General features: G+C 40.7%; 1 protein-coding gene across 1 annotated transcript; it reads left to right on the top strand.

The window, feature by feature from the left end:
- The first annotated feature begins 12 nt into the window (after nt 1-12).
- Nucleotides 13-9,748, top strand: LOC110042976 (arginine--tRNA ligase, cytoplasmic-like). The gene is made up of 14 exons (XM_020748365.2): nt 13-268; nt 347-514; nt 1,839-2,027; nt 2,405-2,494; nt 2,597-2,838; nt 3,394-3,514; nt 3,853-3,982; nt 4,140-4,244; nt 5,561-5,739; nt 6,466-6,575; nt 6,988-7,093; nt 7,646-7,759; nt 8,295-8,353; nt 8,594-9,748. Exons 1-14 carry the CDS (start codon nt 68-70, stop codon nt 8,949-8,951), a joined length of 2,172 nt encoding a protein of 723 aa, XP_020604024.2. The 5' UTR covers nt 13-67; the 3' UTR covers nt 8,952-9,748.
- Nucleotides 9,749-14,636: the final 4,888 nt, after the last annotated feature.

Below are 14,636 nucleotides of genomic sequence, written 5' to 3'. Positions count from 1 at the left end.
AGTAACCACTCTTAAGCTTTTGTAACCAGGCCATAAAAGCATCTTTGCAAGGAAATTGCATTAGTGAATGAATTTTTTCGTGGTTCCACGAACTTTCTTTTCCTTTGGTTCTAAAAAAGCTTTGAGGCTGGTTTCAAGTTGTCTTATTTCAAGTTCAAGGTTTGCACGAATCAGAGCTTTGCACGTGTCACAACATCCACGTGGTACCAACAACAACATGGCGGACGGTAGCACGGTCGAGGAATATTCGAAACGCGCTAAAATAGCGGTAAATTTCTACTCTAAAAAATTCTTTTCTTATATTATGTGCTGTTGTGATATGTGTTTTGCTCACATCTTTTTTCAGGAGGATGAAATCGTGAACTTGAAGAGGAAAATCGAAGCTCTACAGAATTCTATTGGATCTGGTTCGGAGCTTGAAGATGGTGAAAATGAAGGCGCTAGTAACCCGGAACTGGAGAAGCTTTTGACTGAGAACAGCAAGCTTAAGTATCAAATGGCAACGCTCAAGCGTGTAAGAGGATTTACCCCTAATTAGTTTTGTGGTTTTGAACTAATTTTTAAATTAGTATTAAAATACGTATAATAACTTTTCCATCCGGTTCTGTAAAATGTTGGCTAACACTGTACACACTCCCCTCCCTCTATGTGACTTCCATTTGCCTCTTTGTTCTTTTTCATGATAGTCATTTCCAAGTTGTGTTATACATCTTTATCAAAACGTGTCTTCATGTGAAACTATTTGTATGAAAAATATGCATAATTTCAAGCAAATTAAACTCATTCATATGGAAGGTTTTGCTAGAGGACTCATTCTGAGACAAAGGCAAAAGGTATCTCTGAAATGGCTTATTGCAACACTTAATAATAATACTAATAACAATATTACACTTTGTGTAATATTGTGACTCTGTACCCCCTCTAACGTGTGGAGGGAGGTGTGGTGACCTCATGGTTAGTGCACTATCTCTGGATCGAGCAGTCTAGGTGGGGGAATTGTATTATGTTCTTGGGCAAGACACTTTACTCTCACAGTGCCTCTCCTCACCAAGGTGTATAAATGGCTACTGGCAAATTAAATGCAGGGTGGAGGGGACTAGTGTCATGGACTAGTTAGCAGCCAATTTAGGGAAAAGTAGAAGACTCCTAGTTGCTTCATGCTGCAGAAACCAGGATAAGTTCCGGCCTGATGGGCCACTGGGCTCAAGCACAGACTGTACCTTTACTTATCCTCCCAACCCTCTATGGGGTGGTCGCCGATAATATAAGCTCTTTAATGTAATTGTTATGTGTGGAATTACAAGCATGTTTTTGAGCTGTTTTGGACTAATTTAGACAATGGACTTTGACTATTTTGGTATGGCTTGAGAAGAAAACCTAACATTACAATGACCTGAACCAGATTAGACATTTCATGACGTTTTACATAAATTGACAAATATAACTGAAACCTGGTCAGCTCAGTACTGTCTCTGGTTTAGTTGTGGTTAGTTCCACTCGGGTGTGTAAACTTTGTGGTTAGGTCCACCCCAGTTTGCTTGCACTTAGCTTTGATTTTGTTGTTTGGGTGACACTGTATTATATATACATTTGTTTGTAGCATGTATCATTTAAAAATTCAGATTCTTAGCACCCAGTGCTCAGAGGGTGTAGTGGTAATGAATGTGACCTGAGTCAAATTTTCCTTAGTTGTTTGATTCCAGTGTCTGTAGTACAATTTTCTTTCTTTTTCATTATTTGAAATTTATATATATAAAAAATTTCTGGAAGCCATTACTGTGAACAGTTTTGATGAATTGGTTATTTGTGTTGATCTTGACCTGGTATTTAATTTTCAGAGCATCAGGGAAGAGAAGGCCAATTCCAAAAGGATTATGACCAACTGTCAGTTCACTCTCAATGAACTTTTTAGAAAGGCAATTGCATTGACTTTCCCTGATCTCCCAGACGCACCAGTGATTGTACAGGCTTCTCAGGGTGATAAGTTTGGAGACTATCAATGTAATAGTGCTATGGCAATTAACCAGGTGAGACAGCATCTGTGATATATGCAGAAAGATTATAAGAAGTAGTTGTAATGATAAATAGTAGTTGCAGTCAAGCATGCCACTTGACTCTCTTAGTCCCATTTTTTAATCATAGATAAATGCATTGTTCCAGAAAAATGCATATCAGTGGAAGGCATTTTGGTTCCTCCCCACCCTTCTACAAATTTAAATTCAATGGCTTCATATGTTCCTTTAAAATCTTTGACTTTTGCTCCCCCCCCCCCCACCCTCCCTCACCCCATCAGAATCTTCAAACACCTTGCTTGCAGTTGGATGCGTATATGGATGGTTTCTGGAACCAAACATTGTAATAAACATTAGATGGGGACTTGCCTTGTTTTCTTTTCTATTAACAGATGCTGAAGGGCAAAGGAATCAAAAGTAATCCCCGTGAAATAGCTGTCCAGATTGTTTCAAATGTACCTCAGAATGATCTTGTACAAAAGGTGAGTCAAACAACTGTTTAAAAAACTCTTGTTGGATAAATTATAATCTGTCTTAAAATATACACCAGTTAAGTTTTTTTTTTTTGCGATCTTTTATTTTAGGTTGAAGTAGCTGGAGCAGGTTTTATCAACATAACCCTCAGCCATAGCTTTGTGTCATCACTGTTGAAAGACATCCTTTCAAATGGAGTTCAACCTCCTGCTGTCCCAGTGAAAAAGAGATGCGTTGTTGACTTTTCATCACCAAACATTGCCAAGGAAATGCACGTGGGACATCTGAGGTCCACCATTATTGGTGAAAGTCTTTGTCGCCTTCTGGAATATGTGGGCCATGATGTGCTACGGTGAGAAAGACAAATTTACAGTTAAATGATCGTGCAGATCATTCTTGGTTGACTGCCACCTTAAATAAACTGCCGTTTTCACAAAAGGAACCCTATTAGAATAATTACTGACGAATTAAAAAATTAAAACCCATTCTTTTTCCTAAGAAGCAGTCAGAATGGCTTTCTCTTATTAATGAAAAAAGTAGCCTTATTATATCTCTCAGCTACTATAGCATCCTGTGATCAGTCAATTTAGCGGGCCATATTCTACTGAATTCTATTCTATTCTATTCTATTCTTTTCTATTCTATTCTATTCTATTCTATTCTATTCTATTCTATTCTATTCTATTCTATTCTATTCTATTCTATTCTATTCTATTCCGTTCTATTCAGACACACAGTAGGGATATAATCAATACCACATACTAACAAAATAGTCTTCTTGGTTCTTACTGTAAGTTATGGATCTTTGTTTTTTACCCTTCGATTTATGACCCGCACACTTTGCGCTTAAAGGAATCGAAGGGGAAAAAAGTTAGTCTATAACTTTTCTTATTTCGTTTATTTTCAGTATCAACCACATTGGAGACTGGGGAACTCAGTTTGGCATGTTGATTGCACATCTTCAGGACAAATTTCCAAACTATGTGCAAGTTTCTCCACCCATCGGTGACCTGCAGGCTTTCTATAAGGTAGCACAGTCCTTCTTTCTCTTCAGGGCTGTCATTAAGGGCTGTAACCTGTAACACTTGTTATGCCTGAGTATGCTTGATTTTCCCTTGATGCTACAGGTAAAATTGCCTATTATTGATAGAATTCACCCGCAAAGTAACAAGTTTGTTACGGGTGTGGAGAGCAAGGCTACAGGTGACTCAAAACCTAACGACAGCCCTGCTCTTGAATTTTTTTGACAAGCAAGTAGGCTGAAACTCAGTGGCAATGGTAGCAGTCCGAGAGGCTATGTACGTTAGTTGTTGTCGTCATGTTTGACAAGCCGACATTGGTGTGCTTCCTTGTCTTTTTTTGGTAGGAATCCAAAAAGAGGTTTGACAGCGATGAAGCATTTAAAAAGGTGGCATATGAAAAAGTGGTGGAACTTCAAGGGGGCAATCCAGATGTGAGAAAAGCTTGGGATTTAATCTGTGATGTATCTAGGAAAGGTAAAGGACAAGTATTTTCTTTCATTACAGCTCAAAAGTGTAAGGACTTGGAAATCTAAAAGGGGAAAAAATTTGGAAAAAAAGACTTGTAAGTCTGGATTCATACAGTGACACCATAGGTCAATCAAATTGTCATGTTTTATTTACTTTTTCACAGAATTTGACAAAATATACCAGCGGCTGGATGTCACCCTGATAGAGAGAGGAGAGTCATTTTATCAGGAAATGATGCCTAAGGTGGTTGCAGATCTTGAAAGGAAAGGTTTGTCACTGAACCTTGCAAAATACTCTAGATTTCTCAGCCAGTTGTAGATCAGAGCACTGCACACACATGTTTGATACTTGCAACAACAAGCTTTATGTTTCCCCTTGGTCTCACAGAAATACTTTGCAAAGTTATACATAAACAAAGTTAGGGGCCTGACTACCTGAAATAACTAGAGAGTTAAAAAGGGCAGACAGCCAGGTCTACAGATGCATAGATCGATGTCTCGCACATGACTGCTCTGATTTTACTTGGTTTTTAAGTGGTGAGCGTTTGGGAAACCACTGAGTAATAGATAATAATACAAGGTAGTTCTGAACTGATTGACAGCTGTCCATGACCACTCCTTGATCAAAACAAGCGCCAGAGGTCAGATTTTCTACTTCTACCGAGCGAATTTTTCTGCATGGTATTGACAGTGGTTGTAGTGACTGTCTTTTAGCTAGACTGCAGTAAAGCAGCTACAAAGAAGGAAAACTTAAGCCCTTAGCTAATGTCTTTTGTGTTGATGAGGTTTGAATTTCGCTAAAGGCTTTACAAAATTTTCGCGACATGTGACGAGGGTATGCGTTATAGTAAACGAGCGATTAATGGCATCCGCAGACTAGACATTTATTGTCGATAACTATTTGCTATCGACAACTCAGTAAGTCAGTGTTACTGATCAACAACTAAAAAAAAGCAGTGTGTGAGATGAACTGTTGACAGCTAAACGCTAAATTTTAAGTTATCGTCAACTAAGCAGTTTCCCTTTTCGAAAAGGGAAACAGCTTTAGTTGTTGACAACTAAGTCTAATAGTTGACGCTTTTTCCCCTTGTCTGGAAATCAGTGGTTTAGTTGTTGATAACTACGGTGTCGAAACTGCGTTGTCAGGACCGTTGTCAGACAATGTTTTGAACATGCGTATTGTGTTTTGGGCATGCGTAGTGAACGTTAGTTCCCAAGGTCTCGGTAAACTGACTAGAGCATCGATGACTGTAAACACTCCAATGTGTGGAATACTCGGATCGGACTCAATTAGTTGTTGATGACAATTAAATGTCTAGTCTGTGGAGGCCCTGAAATATGTACCTTTTCTTTCACGGGATGAATTTTCGCTCAGTTAAGTTTCGCGGACCTGTAACAAAAAATGAATTAAATTATTTGCAAAAGTAAAGGCGCATTTAGGATATTCGGTGCTAGGCACGCGAACATCACCACTTCATGTGTGGTTTCCTGGCCGCTTGGCGCCACCGTGTCTCATGAGAAATGAGTAAGACTAAATTGCAATAAGTCTAAAAACCATATCTCACTGCTTCTTTTCTGTCTTCAGGGAAAGTTGTAGAAGAAGAAGGCCGTAAAGTTGTGTTTGTTCAGGGCTACAAGGTTCCGTTAACCATTGTCAAGTCTGATGGCGGGTTCACCTACGACACATCTGATCTCGCCGCTCTTCAACAGCGTGTTCACGATGAGAATGCAGATTGGCTCATTTATGTCACTGATGCTGGACAGGTTAGTCAAGTGGAAGTACGCAATAAGACTCTGCACGTCGGAATACAGCAGAATATTTGCTGTTAGGGACTAGCTGGAACTCGTTTGACACCAGCGAGAGATATTGGGACTCTTAAACTTGAAGTTTTGCAGAGTTTAATTTTCTGGACTCCTATGTCTTCTGCTACATACAACTTAACAATGCACCCACTTTGATGCTAACTCTAGCTACGCCCGGCACGCAAGCTAAGGGTGAACCAGGTGGAACAAAACAAAGTATTCGGATGTAAACCCTAAGGCCCGGTTCAGACGCCGTACTTCACATGAAGTTAATTCAATGAATTCGATTCGGTTCATGTGAAGTACGGCGTCTGAACCGGGGCTAAACTATGCCTAAACAAACGCAGCTGACTTGATAAGACAAGCCGAGATTAAGCAACTAAAAGCTCGAAAAATAGAGTAATCTTAAGCAACAGGTAACCTTGGATCTATCAAGGTGAGGTAGAAGCCAAGGTCACGAAAACGACACAAACATGTTCACATGTGAACTTCTCAACACAAAGTTCTAGAATGAGACGTTTCCAAGGCAAACGGAAGAGGCGTTCACGAATCGAGTGTTCCACATACGCGAGTTTCTAAATATTTGGCTCTACAACATTTGCGAACGCAAATATCGCATCTCCCGTACTGGGTTCTATTTGTCGTTCACGGGCCAGCAGTGTGGTCACGTGCATGTTGTTTTTGTAGGGAGATCACTTTAAACTTGTCTACGGAGCTTCAAGGGAGGCCGGGGTCTATGACCCCAAAGTAACACGAGTGGACCACGTCGGGTTTGGAGTCGTCCTTGGTGAAGACAAGTAAGTAAATGCTGTCATTATAAGCACTTCTTTTACTTCTCTGATAATGACACAGTCTTGTCACTTGTTTATTTTCAGATGTAGTGACTCCAGAGAATGCTCTCTTTTTTGATGAGAAGAAACATCTGCGAACGATTAAATAAATTACGGCGTTACTACAACTTCGGTAAAATCCTAGCCAAATATGAACATTTGACTTTTTTTGTTCATGATATAATCCCGGTATTCCCCGGCATATTTTTGGCGTCGGCCTTACTTCGTATCGTAGTCGTTTCCTGCCATTTGTTAAACATTGTAAACCAAGATGTTCACACTGTTGTTCAATTTTCCTATTACGTATTTGGAGTTTCCTTAAAACATTGCAAAAACAGACGACCGTTTCAAACTACCTTGTAATGTTTTTTGTTTCCAGAAAGAAATTCAAGACCAGAGCTGGCGACACAGTTCGTCTTGTTGACCTTCTCGATGAAGGTCTTAAAAGAGCACTTGACAAGCTGAAAGAAAAGGAACGAGATCAGGTTGGTATCACTTTTAACTCATGACTGCTTTAATCAGTCGAAGTGAATTTGTTACCTTCTCAGCCTTGACGTCCTTGATTTTCCCGCGCTTTCTACAGGTCACGTGGTTTTTCGATGCACCCCGTTCCTCTGGTTATACTTGGATTCGATTTTCCCTGACCTTTTCACAGGTTACGTGGTTTTAAACCACACTGCGTACCTCCAGTTATACTTGGACTTGATTTTCCCGCTCTTCTCGCATCTTTTTAAGCGCGCTAGCACCATCTAGATGTTCTATATTTTCCCGCGCTTTCTTCCGGTTGCGTGGTTTTAGTTTTCCCGTGCTTGTCCTCCGCAGGGATACATGTTGCTACTTTTTTCCACGCTTCTTTCTCTAATGCGTTTTTTTTCGCTTGCCTCTGGTTACGTGAAATTTACTTCGAGTCCTGTCTTGTTTATCACAATGTTTGTATTATCGACCCTACTGCTATTGGTGTATTGGCTGTGATGCGACTTTGCCGTTGCCATTTGCACGCGTCGACTTACTAGTTTCTTGTGTGGTTATTTTCATAGGTTCTGAGTGCAGAGGAGTTAAGCGCAGCTCAAGAAGCTGTAGCTTATGGCTGCATTAAATACGCAGATCTTTCACATAACAGAGTCAACGACTATGTGTTTTCATTCGATAAGGTAATGCTTACTGTAAAAACTGATTTGCATTGTTAGCGCCCGGGGCGTTTTATGTTTCTGCACTTCAAGGGAGGGACACATTTCCGGGTCGCGGCACTTTTTAAATTTTCTTACTTTGACAAGGCTAAAATGCGCGAACTACAGACAGTGAATTTGAGTAGATGCGTTCTATTGGGTTTAAATAACTCTAGTATAAGAACATAAATTGATCTATGCACAAAACTAAACGAAACAGCGAGCGTTTTTTAGGGAGCTAATTGGATACCTTATTTCAAAACTTCCTTCGGTTGGGCGCGTTTAATTGAGGAGTGGGGGATGCTGAGTCGAACAAGGGCGTTGAATCGAATCTTTGTGGTGCTATACCGTAACGCCTTAATTGAAGGTTTCGACATGAAAATGTTTGAAACTGTAACCAGTCAGCTGGAGTCTCGACGGTTGTAGCGCTTTCGGAATCTTTTAGTGTTTTCGTACGCTAATTCTTGGAAGGTTATCAGAGTTCCTTGCGATAAGCTTGTGAGTCTTGTTGCTTTATCAGATGTTAGACGACAAAGGGAACACAGCTGTGTATCTCCTGTACGCTTATACTCGGATAAGGTAAGAATTTATCTATTGGAGAGAAAGTTTTAGACCAGTACCTTGAAATTTTCTCGGCTTGTTCCCGTAACTCCGCGACTTTGCGACCTTTCGTCAATCTTCTGGCTAAGTAAGGTACTATTTTTCCTGGCTACAAAGCTCTTTCCTTACGTTAACTAGCCTTGTGCACAAAAACATAGTTAGGTTTCGAGCGTTATTCGCCGGGTGACTAAACAAGGAATATTTTTTTTTTCCTTCCAGGTCTATCATGCGCTTAGCCAACATCGACCGCAAGACTCTGGAATCAAGTTTAAGCAATACGGAAATCTCGCTGGATCATCCGAAGGAGTGGAAGCTGGGCAAGTGTATCATTCGCTTTCCCGAGATCCTCAGCCGAGTCCTGGACGATTTGCTGATGCACACACTGTGTGAATTCATGTACGAAATGGCCACCTCTCTCACCGAGTTCTACGACAGCTGTTACTGCGTCGAGAAGGACCGTAAAACAGGCGAGGTCATCAAAGTCGACATGGGACGAATGCTGCTCCTGGAAGCCACTGCACGCGTCATGGAAACCGCTTTTTACATCCTAGGAATTAAACCTGTGACGAAAATGTAAACAGGTATAAATAAACACTGTTGAATGACCTTCGCATTGGCAAAGCCGTAGGCTATTTTGCGGCATTTTCCTTAGTCTCCTCCGCAACCGTTTTTTGCGACGTCACGCAACTCTCTCTTTGGGGGAAGCGTTGCGTGACATCACCCCCCCCCCCCCCCCAAAAAAAAAGGCTGCGAGGAGACCACGTTTTCCTTAGCTTGCAACAGTGTGCCTGAAGTGTAAGCGGGCATAAGGCGCCTGAACTATATTAAAATGTCCATGGCATTTAGGCGTATTGTCGGCTGATGTGTCTCGTTTTTTAGAAAACATTTTTCGAAAGGCAGCACTCATAAGTGACTTGTGTAGTATGAGCTTGGAGGCTTTCCTCCCCAGGCCGCTCTCCGTACGTTCCGCTCGCCCTAGACTCCGTTCAGCTGGCTTCGCTCGCCGGTTTCTTTTATTTTTCGCCAGATAACCCCAGTCTTTCGCGCACTGGCTTGCCTGAGGCAAGGCCAGTGCGCAACAGTTAAAGTAATTTTGCTCCACAGACTTATGGACACGTCAAATGGTAAAAGCGACTTGAAATAATTATACAATGCATGTGATAGCATATGCTTGTTGATCATGCTTGAATGATAAGATATGCACACGTTTAATTAGACCTGAAAACAAATGAGTAATGGTATGTGTTAAGCACTGAACATGCACTGATCACTGCACTGATATCAGTGTGGCTAAAATAATTATAAAAGGGCGAATGATTTTGGGAATGTGAATCAAATTAAAAGACAACAAAGAATAAAGAGAAATTCAACAAATCAACTTGCCCATATGAAATTACGAAGTCGGCGATTGTGCAGTAAGTCGTATAATGTAAACGCAACGAGACTAATTCTTCCTAATCCGGCATTCGATAACCTCGTTCTCAGGGTCTTTTCCCAAGCCAGGGAAAAGATCCTGGGAACGAGGTTGGGTATTCGAGTGACTGCATTGAATTGCTGAACACAGTCGGGACTTCTTAGCTTCTCAGGTGAGAATACGTACTACAGAATGATGCGTAAATAATCTGCTATCGATAAGTTAATAATGATGGTGAATTTTTAAGCTCGGTAATGAAATGTGAAGGTGAATTCATCAACATGACACGAGCGTGGGACAAAGAAAAATTCTGAGTCCCCGACAGAAATCGAACCCATGACCTCCCGATCACCGGGTGGGCGCTCTATCCACTGAGCTACGAGAACTCATGGAGAGCAAGGTCGTTTAACTGAGTTCATATATGACAGGTGTCCTGCATACTGCTAGGATCAACACCGTCGAATTCATCGTGAGTAGTGATAAGTTAATAATGATGGTGAATTTTTAGCTCGGTAATGAAACGTGAAGGTGAATTAATCAACATGACACGAGCGTGGGACAAAGAAAAATTCTGAGTCCCCGACAGAAATCGAACCCATGACCTCCCGAACACCGGGCGGGCGCTCTATCCACTGAGCTACGAGAACTCATGGAGAGTAAGGTCATTTAACTGAGTTCATATATGAAAGGTGTCCTGCATACTGCTAGGATCAACGCTATCGAATTCATCGTGAGTAGTGATAAGTTAATGATGGTGAATTTTTAGCTCGGTAATGAAACGTGAAGGTGAATTAATCAACATGACACAAGCGTGGGACAAAGAAAAATTCTGAGTCCCCGACAGAAATCGAACCCATGACCTCCCGAACACCGGGCGGGCGCTCTATCCACTGAGCTACGAGAACTCATGGAGAGCAAGGTCATTTAACTGAGTTCATATATGACAGGTGTCCTGCATACTGCTAGGATCAGCGCTATCGAATTCATCGTGAGTAGTGAATTTTAAGCTCTTAATTCACCTTCACATTTCATTACCGAGCTTAAAATTCACCATCATTACTAACTTATCACTACTCACGATGAATTCGATAGCGTTGATCCTAGCAGTATGCAGGACACCTGTCATATATGAACTCAGTTAAATGACCTCGCTCTCTATGAGTTCTCGTAGCTCAGTGGATAGAGCGCCCGCCCGGTGTTCAGGAGGTCATGAGTTCGATTCCTGTCGGGGACTCAGAATTTTTCTTTGTCCCACGCTCGTGTCATGTTGATGAATTCACCTTCACAAATCTGCTATCGAGTTTCGCACGTCGAAATGTAGAAGGATCGAATGCACGAGCCGGATCATGAGCATGAAACGCAGAATTATTTCGTACAAAGAAAGATCGTGAATGAACCTTTAGTTTTTTATCTGATCAGTTATCTAAAAGAATGCTCTTTCTCTAACGACGTGATCACCCGTTTGTTTTGTTCCATGAAGTTAGTCAGTACATGGTTATTTTTACACAGAATGGTCAAGCACAGCCGGGTGTGAGGAACAAGTCTAACCTGCTGTACTTTAAAAAAAAAAATAATTAGAAAAGAAAAAAACATTTTTAGAGAGTGTTGACGGATTGACTGAGCAAACTGGACAGGATTATATCAAGAAACAATAAAGATCTCTCGAACTTTTAAGTCCAAAAAATAAGCTCAAGTTTGTCTAACATTTTTGGTGCTATTAGTCGTGGTTGAATTAGCTCAGTGTGAACATAATTTGGCGCGAAGTCACTAAAAGCAAAGGTAAATAAAATGTTCTTTGCATAGGCTTGGACATATTCTGCCCTTAAATGACCTTAAATTACTATTATTAGTTTATTCTTTCAAGTAAGAGCTCAAGAAAAATGTCATGGCTTAATTCACGCCATCTGGAGTCATTTTAGAGGTACTTAGTTTGAATTTACATAGTTTTCTAAAAAACCGAGTAACTTGAATGGCTAAATTTCATAGCAAAGGAATTCTTAGGTCCCGTCTACACTAATGCGTTTTCGATGATACGTTTTCGCGGGAAACGCTCCCATCCGCGCAACCGTTTTCGCAGCGTTTTATCCGTCTACACCAAAGCGCTGATATGCGGCGAGAAAACGCCACTCGTGTCCTTTGCAATGCGTATGTGATGTGAATGATGCCAGCGTTTTCAAAAGCCTCTGTTTTCGCTGTTCATATTTCTTGATAAGGCTCCGCGTTCAAATGTTTTCACTCCGGCGGGACAATGTTTTCAAATGCCTGCGCCGTTTCGACAACAAACGTCGAGCGTTTTTGATCGTTTTAGTGTGCACGGTAGGCGGAAACGTGTCAGACTGAAAGTACCTGATATCAAACGCGGAGCGAAAAAACAAAAAATCACGAGAACGCATTAGTGTGGAGAGAACCTCAGGCAACGACGTAGACCAACAAACACTGACCCAGTGGGAAGTATCTGAAATCGCCTCTCCTTTGTAAGCGATTGCGCTACGCGTGTCGAGGCTTTGCAAAGATAACGAAAATAGGAATACCCTCTCTAAAATAACTCACCCCTTTGTACTGGTGTTATGTGTTTTCGCACAAGATGATCAATGTTCGTTTATGTTCTCAAATAGCTGCACAATTCTGAAAAATTATACCTGCGAAAATTAATATCTCCAAAAAAGAAATGGTATGCATGAGGTATGAAGTTACCATTGTTGAAATAAAAATACGGCAAAATTCTATAAAAATGTTAATACGAGACAAAACGGGTATTTGCTGAGCCTTTTTTAGTCTCCACGAAATGCTAATAAAGCAATACAATCCGCGCGCAAGGGTAAAATTATTTTTTTGTCTTTGTAACGGAGACACAAAGGGTCGGTGCGTTATCCAAACAAAGATAGCTTTGCGCAAATTAGTTTTTTCTAACGCCAATCTTGACCGTGCAAGCAAGATATAACTTACAAAACAATCATGATTTAAGTGTTACTTATCTGCTTTTAAGCACTGAATTAAAATTCAGTGAAACAAGCCTGGCTTAAAGCAACGTGTGAACGAATTGATCTCGCCGAAAGATGTTTAAAGGAGCAACCGAATTCCATGGTTACGCAAACCACAGAAGTCAAGGCTAAAACGTGATTACGAATCGAAAGGTCGAGTGCTGCATGTGTCGTGTAGCGTTTTTTTCTTTGTCTATTTCCAAGCTTAAATTGGTTCCTGGGGTAATTACATATGCCAGATTCACAGCAAGAACACTTTTTAAAAGTTTTTAAAGATTGATTTGTGATTCGTATTTGCTCCTTTCTTTTGATAATTTGCTTTTAGGAATGCAAGGAAGGCTTCGAAGTAGTAGTTTTGTTCCTTCATTGAACAACAAAAGCATTATTTTCATTGGCTTTCAAAGTGATGTAAATGTCTTGGTAAATTTAACCTGCCCAGAGTTGAAATTAAAACGACTGAAACACTCGTTCTTTTTAATAACTGTTTTGTTATTTTGTTTGCGGGATGCCAGCCGGCTGGTTTGTTGTGTTTGGGACGCTCGTCATTTGTTTAGTAAAAATTCTATCCCTAGAGACGAAGTATCTGTTTTCAAGGAATGATGAAGAAATGAAGAAAAACGTTAAGCTGGGTAGGAACCACACAAGAAATAATAGCTATACAGAATTTTCAGCATATTGGGAATATCAATTTTGTGGAGGCGAAAACTTAAATCAGTCAAGACCATGATGTTAACAAATGGTCGTGTAAGCGGTACTTTACTGAGTTGGCCACATGCAAATTAAATTAAACTAAATTAAATTAGACTTGTTCGGTCCTTTTCTTATGCATCTTGAGTTAGGTCTCGACGGAAGAAGTCCTTTGGTAACTTCAACGTTATAAACACGGGTCCACAATCTGTAATCCTTGACAATTAGTACATGAGCACAGCCGGACCTCGAAGAAATTGACGGTAAGTCTGTGATGAAACTTTTAACACTCGATGGGTGAGACAGAACGCTAGGCGGGCAAATAAATTTTTGCTTGACTAGGAACGTTGTAAGACAGTGGGTGACCTTGTAGCTCTACAAGGTAGTGTAGGATAACATGATTTTTTAGATAGTTAATTTTATTAAGCAGCGAGAGGGTCTTACTGAGAGAATATCGCCCGAAGTCTTTCTGATTCAGGCCGGGTGAAAGTAGCCGGAGGTCCGCACGAGAAAGACCGTAGGGGATATTACCCCACTACGGTTCCTAGTTAGTCCGCCAGAGTTTATAAGAAGCTTACTATCTAGCTCTCGTTAACGTTTTATTACTATCAGTTTTTTCCCAACCAACCGGGTATAAGCATCTCTCTTGATCACGGCCTTCAATGCCCGTGGGCATAAGCAAATCTGGCTCTTCTTCTGCAAATCGGAGCAAATCTGGCTTATCTCGCCAACTTCCAGCTCTATTTAAATATTAGCCCGTTCTATGCATTGCTGAAACACAAATTGCGGATTATGGCCTTGGAACTAGTATTAAAGTTACTTTTTTCCCTCGTTCTCGGTGACACCATGCAATGTTTGTGTTAGGCACCAATGATGGAAGTGTTTAGAGACTAGGTTGCCTGGAGAAGTGGACCTAATTGTAATATATCTCTCTGTACGTTTTATACTCGGCACGACTTCCCACTAAATCATTTCGCCTTTATAGTAATGCTCAGACAACTGGTAACAAAGAAGCGAAGGAGCCATTATTTGTACGCTCAAGCGGCCAAGATTTAAAATGTGCACAGTTTTTACTCGTTGGGTTGTGTAATTAAATAATATTTTCGAGATACGAAAAATGTTACGCCTATTTTTAGCAAAGAATATATTTTAGTTCTGGTCATTTTAGCAGCCGATTTCG

Source organism: Orbicella faveolata, unplaced genomic scaffold (genome assembly GCF_042242905.1).
Source record: "Orbicella faveolata isolate gen_17 unplaced genomic scaffold, um_ofav_v1 contig_35, whole genome shotgun sequence".
Lineage (NCBI taxonomy): Eukaryota > Metazoa > Cnidaria > Anthozoa > Scleractinia > Merulinidae > Orbicella > Orbicella faveolata.
This window is presented reverse-complemented; position numbering and strand designations above follow the sequence as displayed.

Excerpts from the sequence above, each read along its gene's own strand:
- LOC110042976 (XM_020748365.2), top strand. The coding sequence starts at position 68 with ATGAATTTTTTCGTGGTTCCACGAACTTTCTTTTCCTTTGGTTCTAAA. Across the intron at positions 2,495-2,596 it reads AGAATGATCTTGTACAAAAG|GTTGAAGTAGCTGGAGCAGG; the intron begins GTGAGTCAAACA and ends CTTTTATTTTAG. Across the intron at positions 5,740-6,465 it reads ATGTCACTGATGCTGGACAG|GGAGATCACTTTAAACTTGT; the intron begins GTTAGTCAAGTG and ends TTGTTTTTGTAG.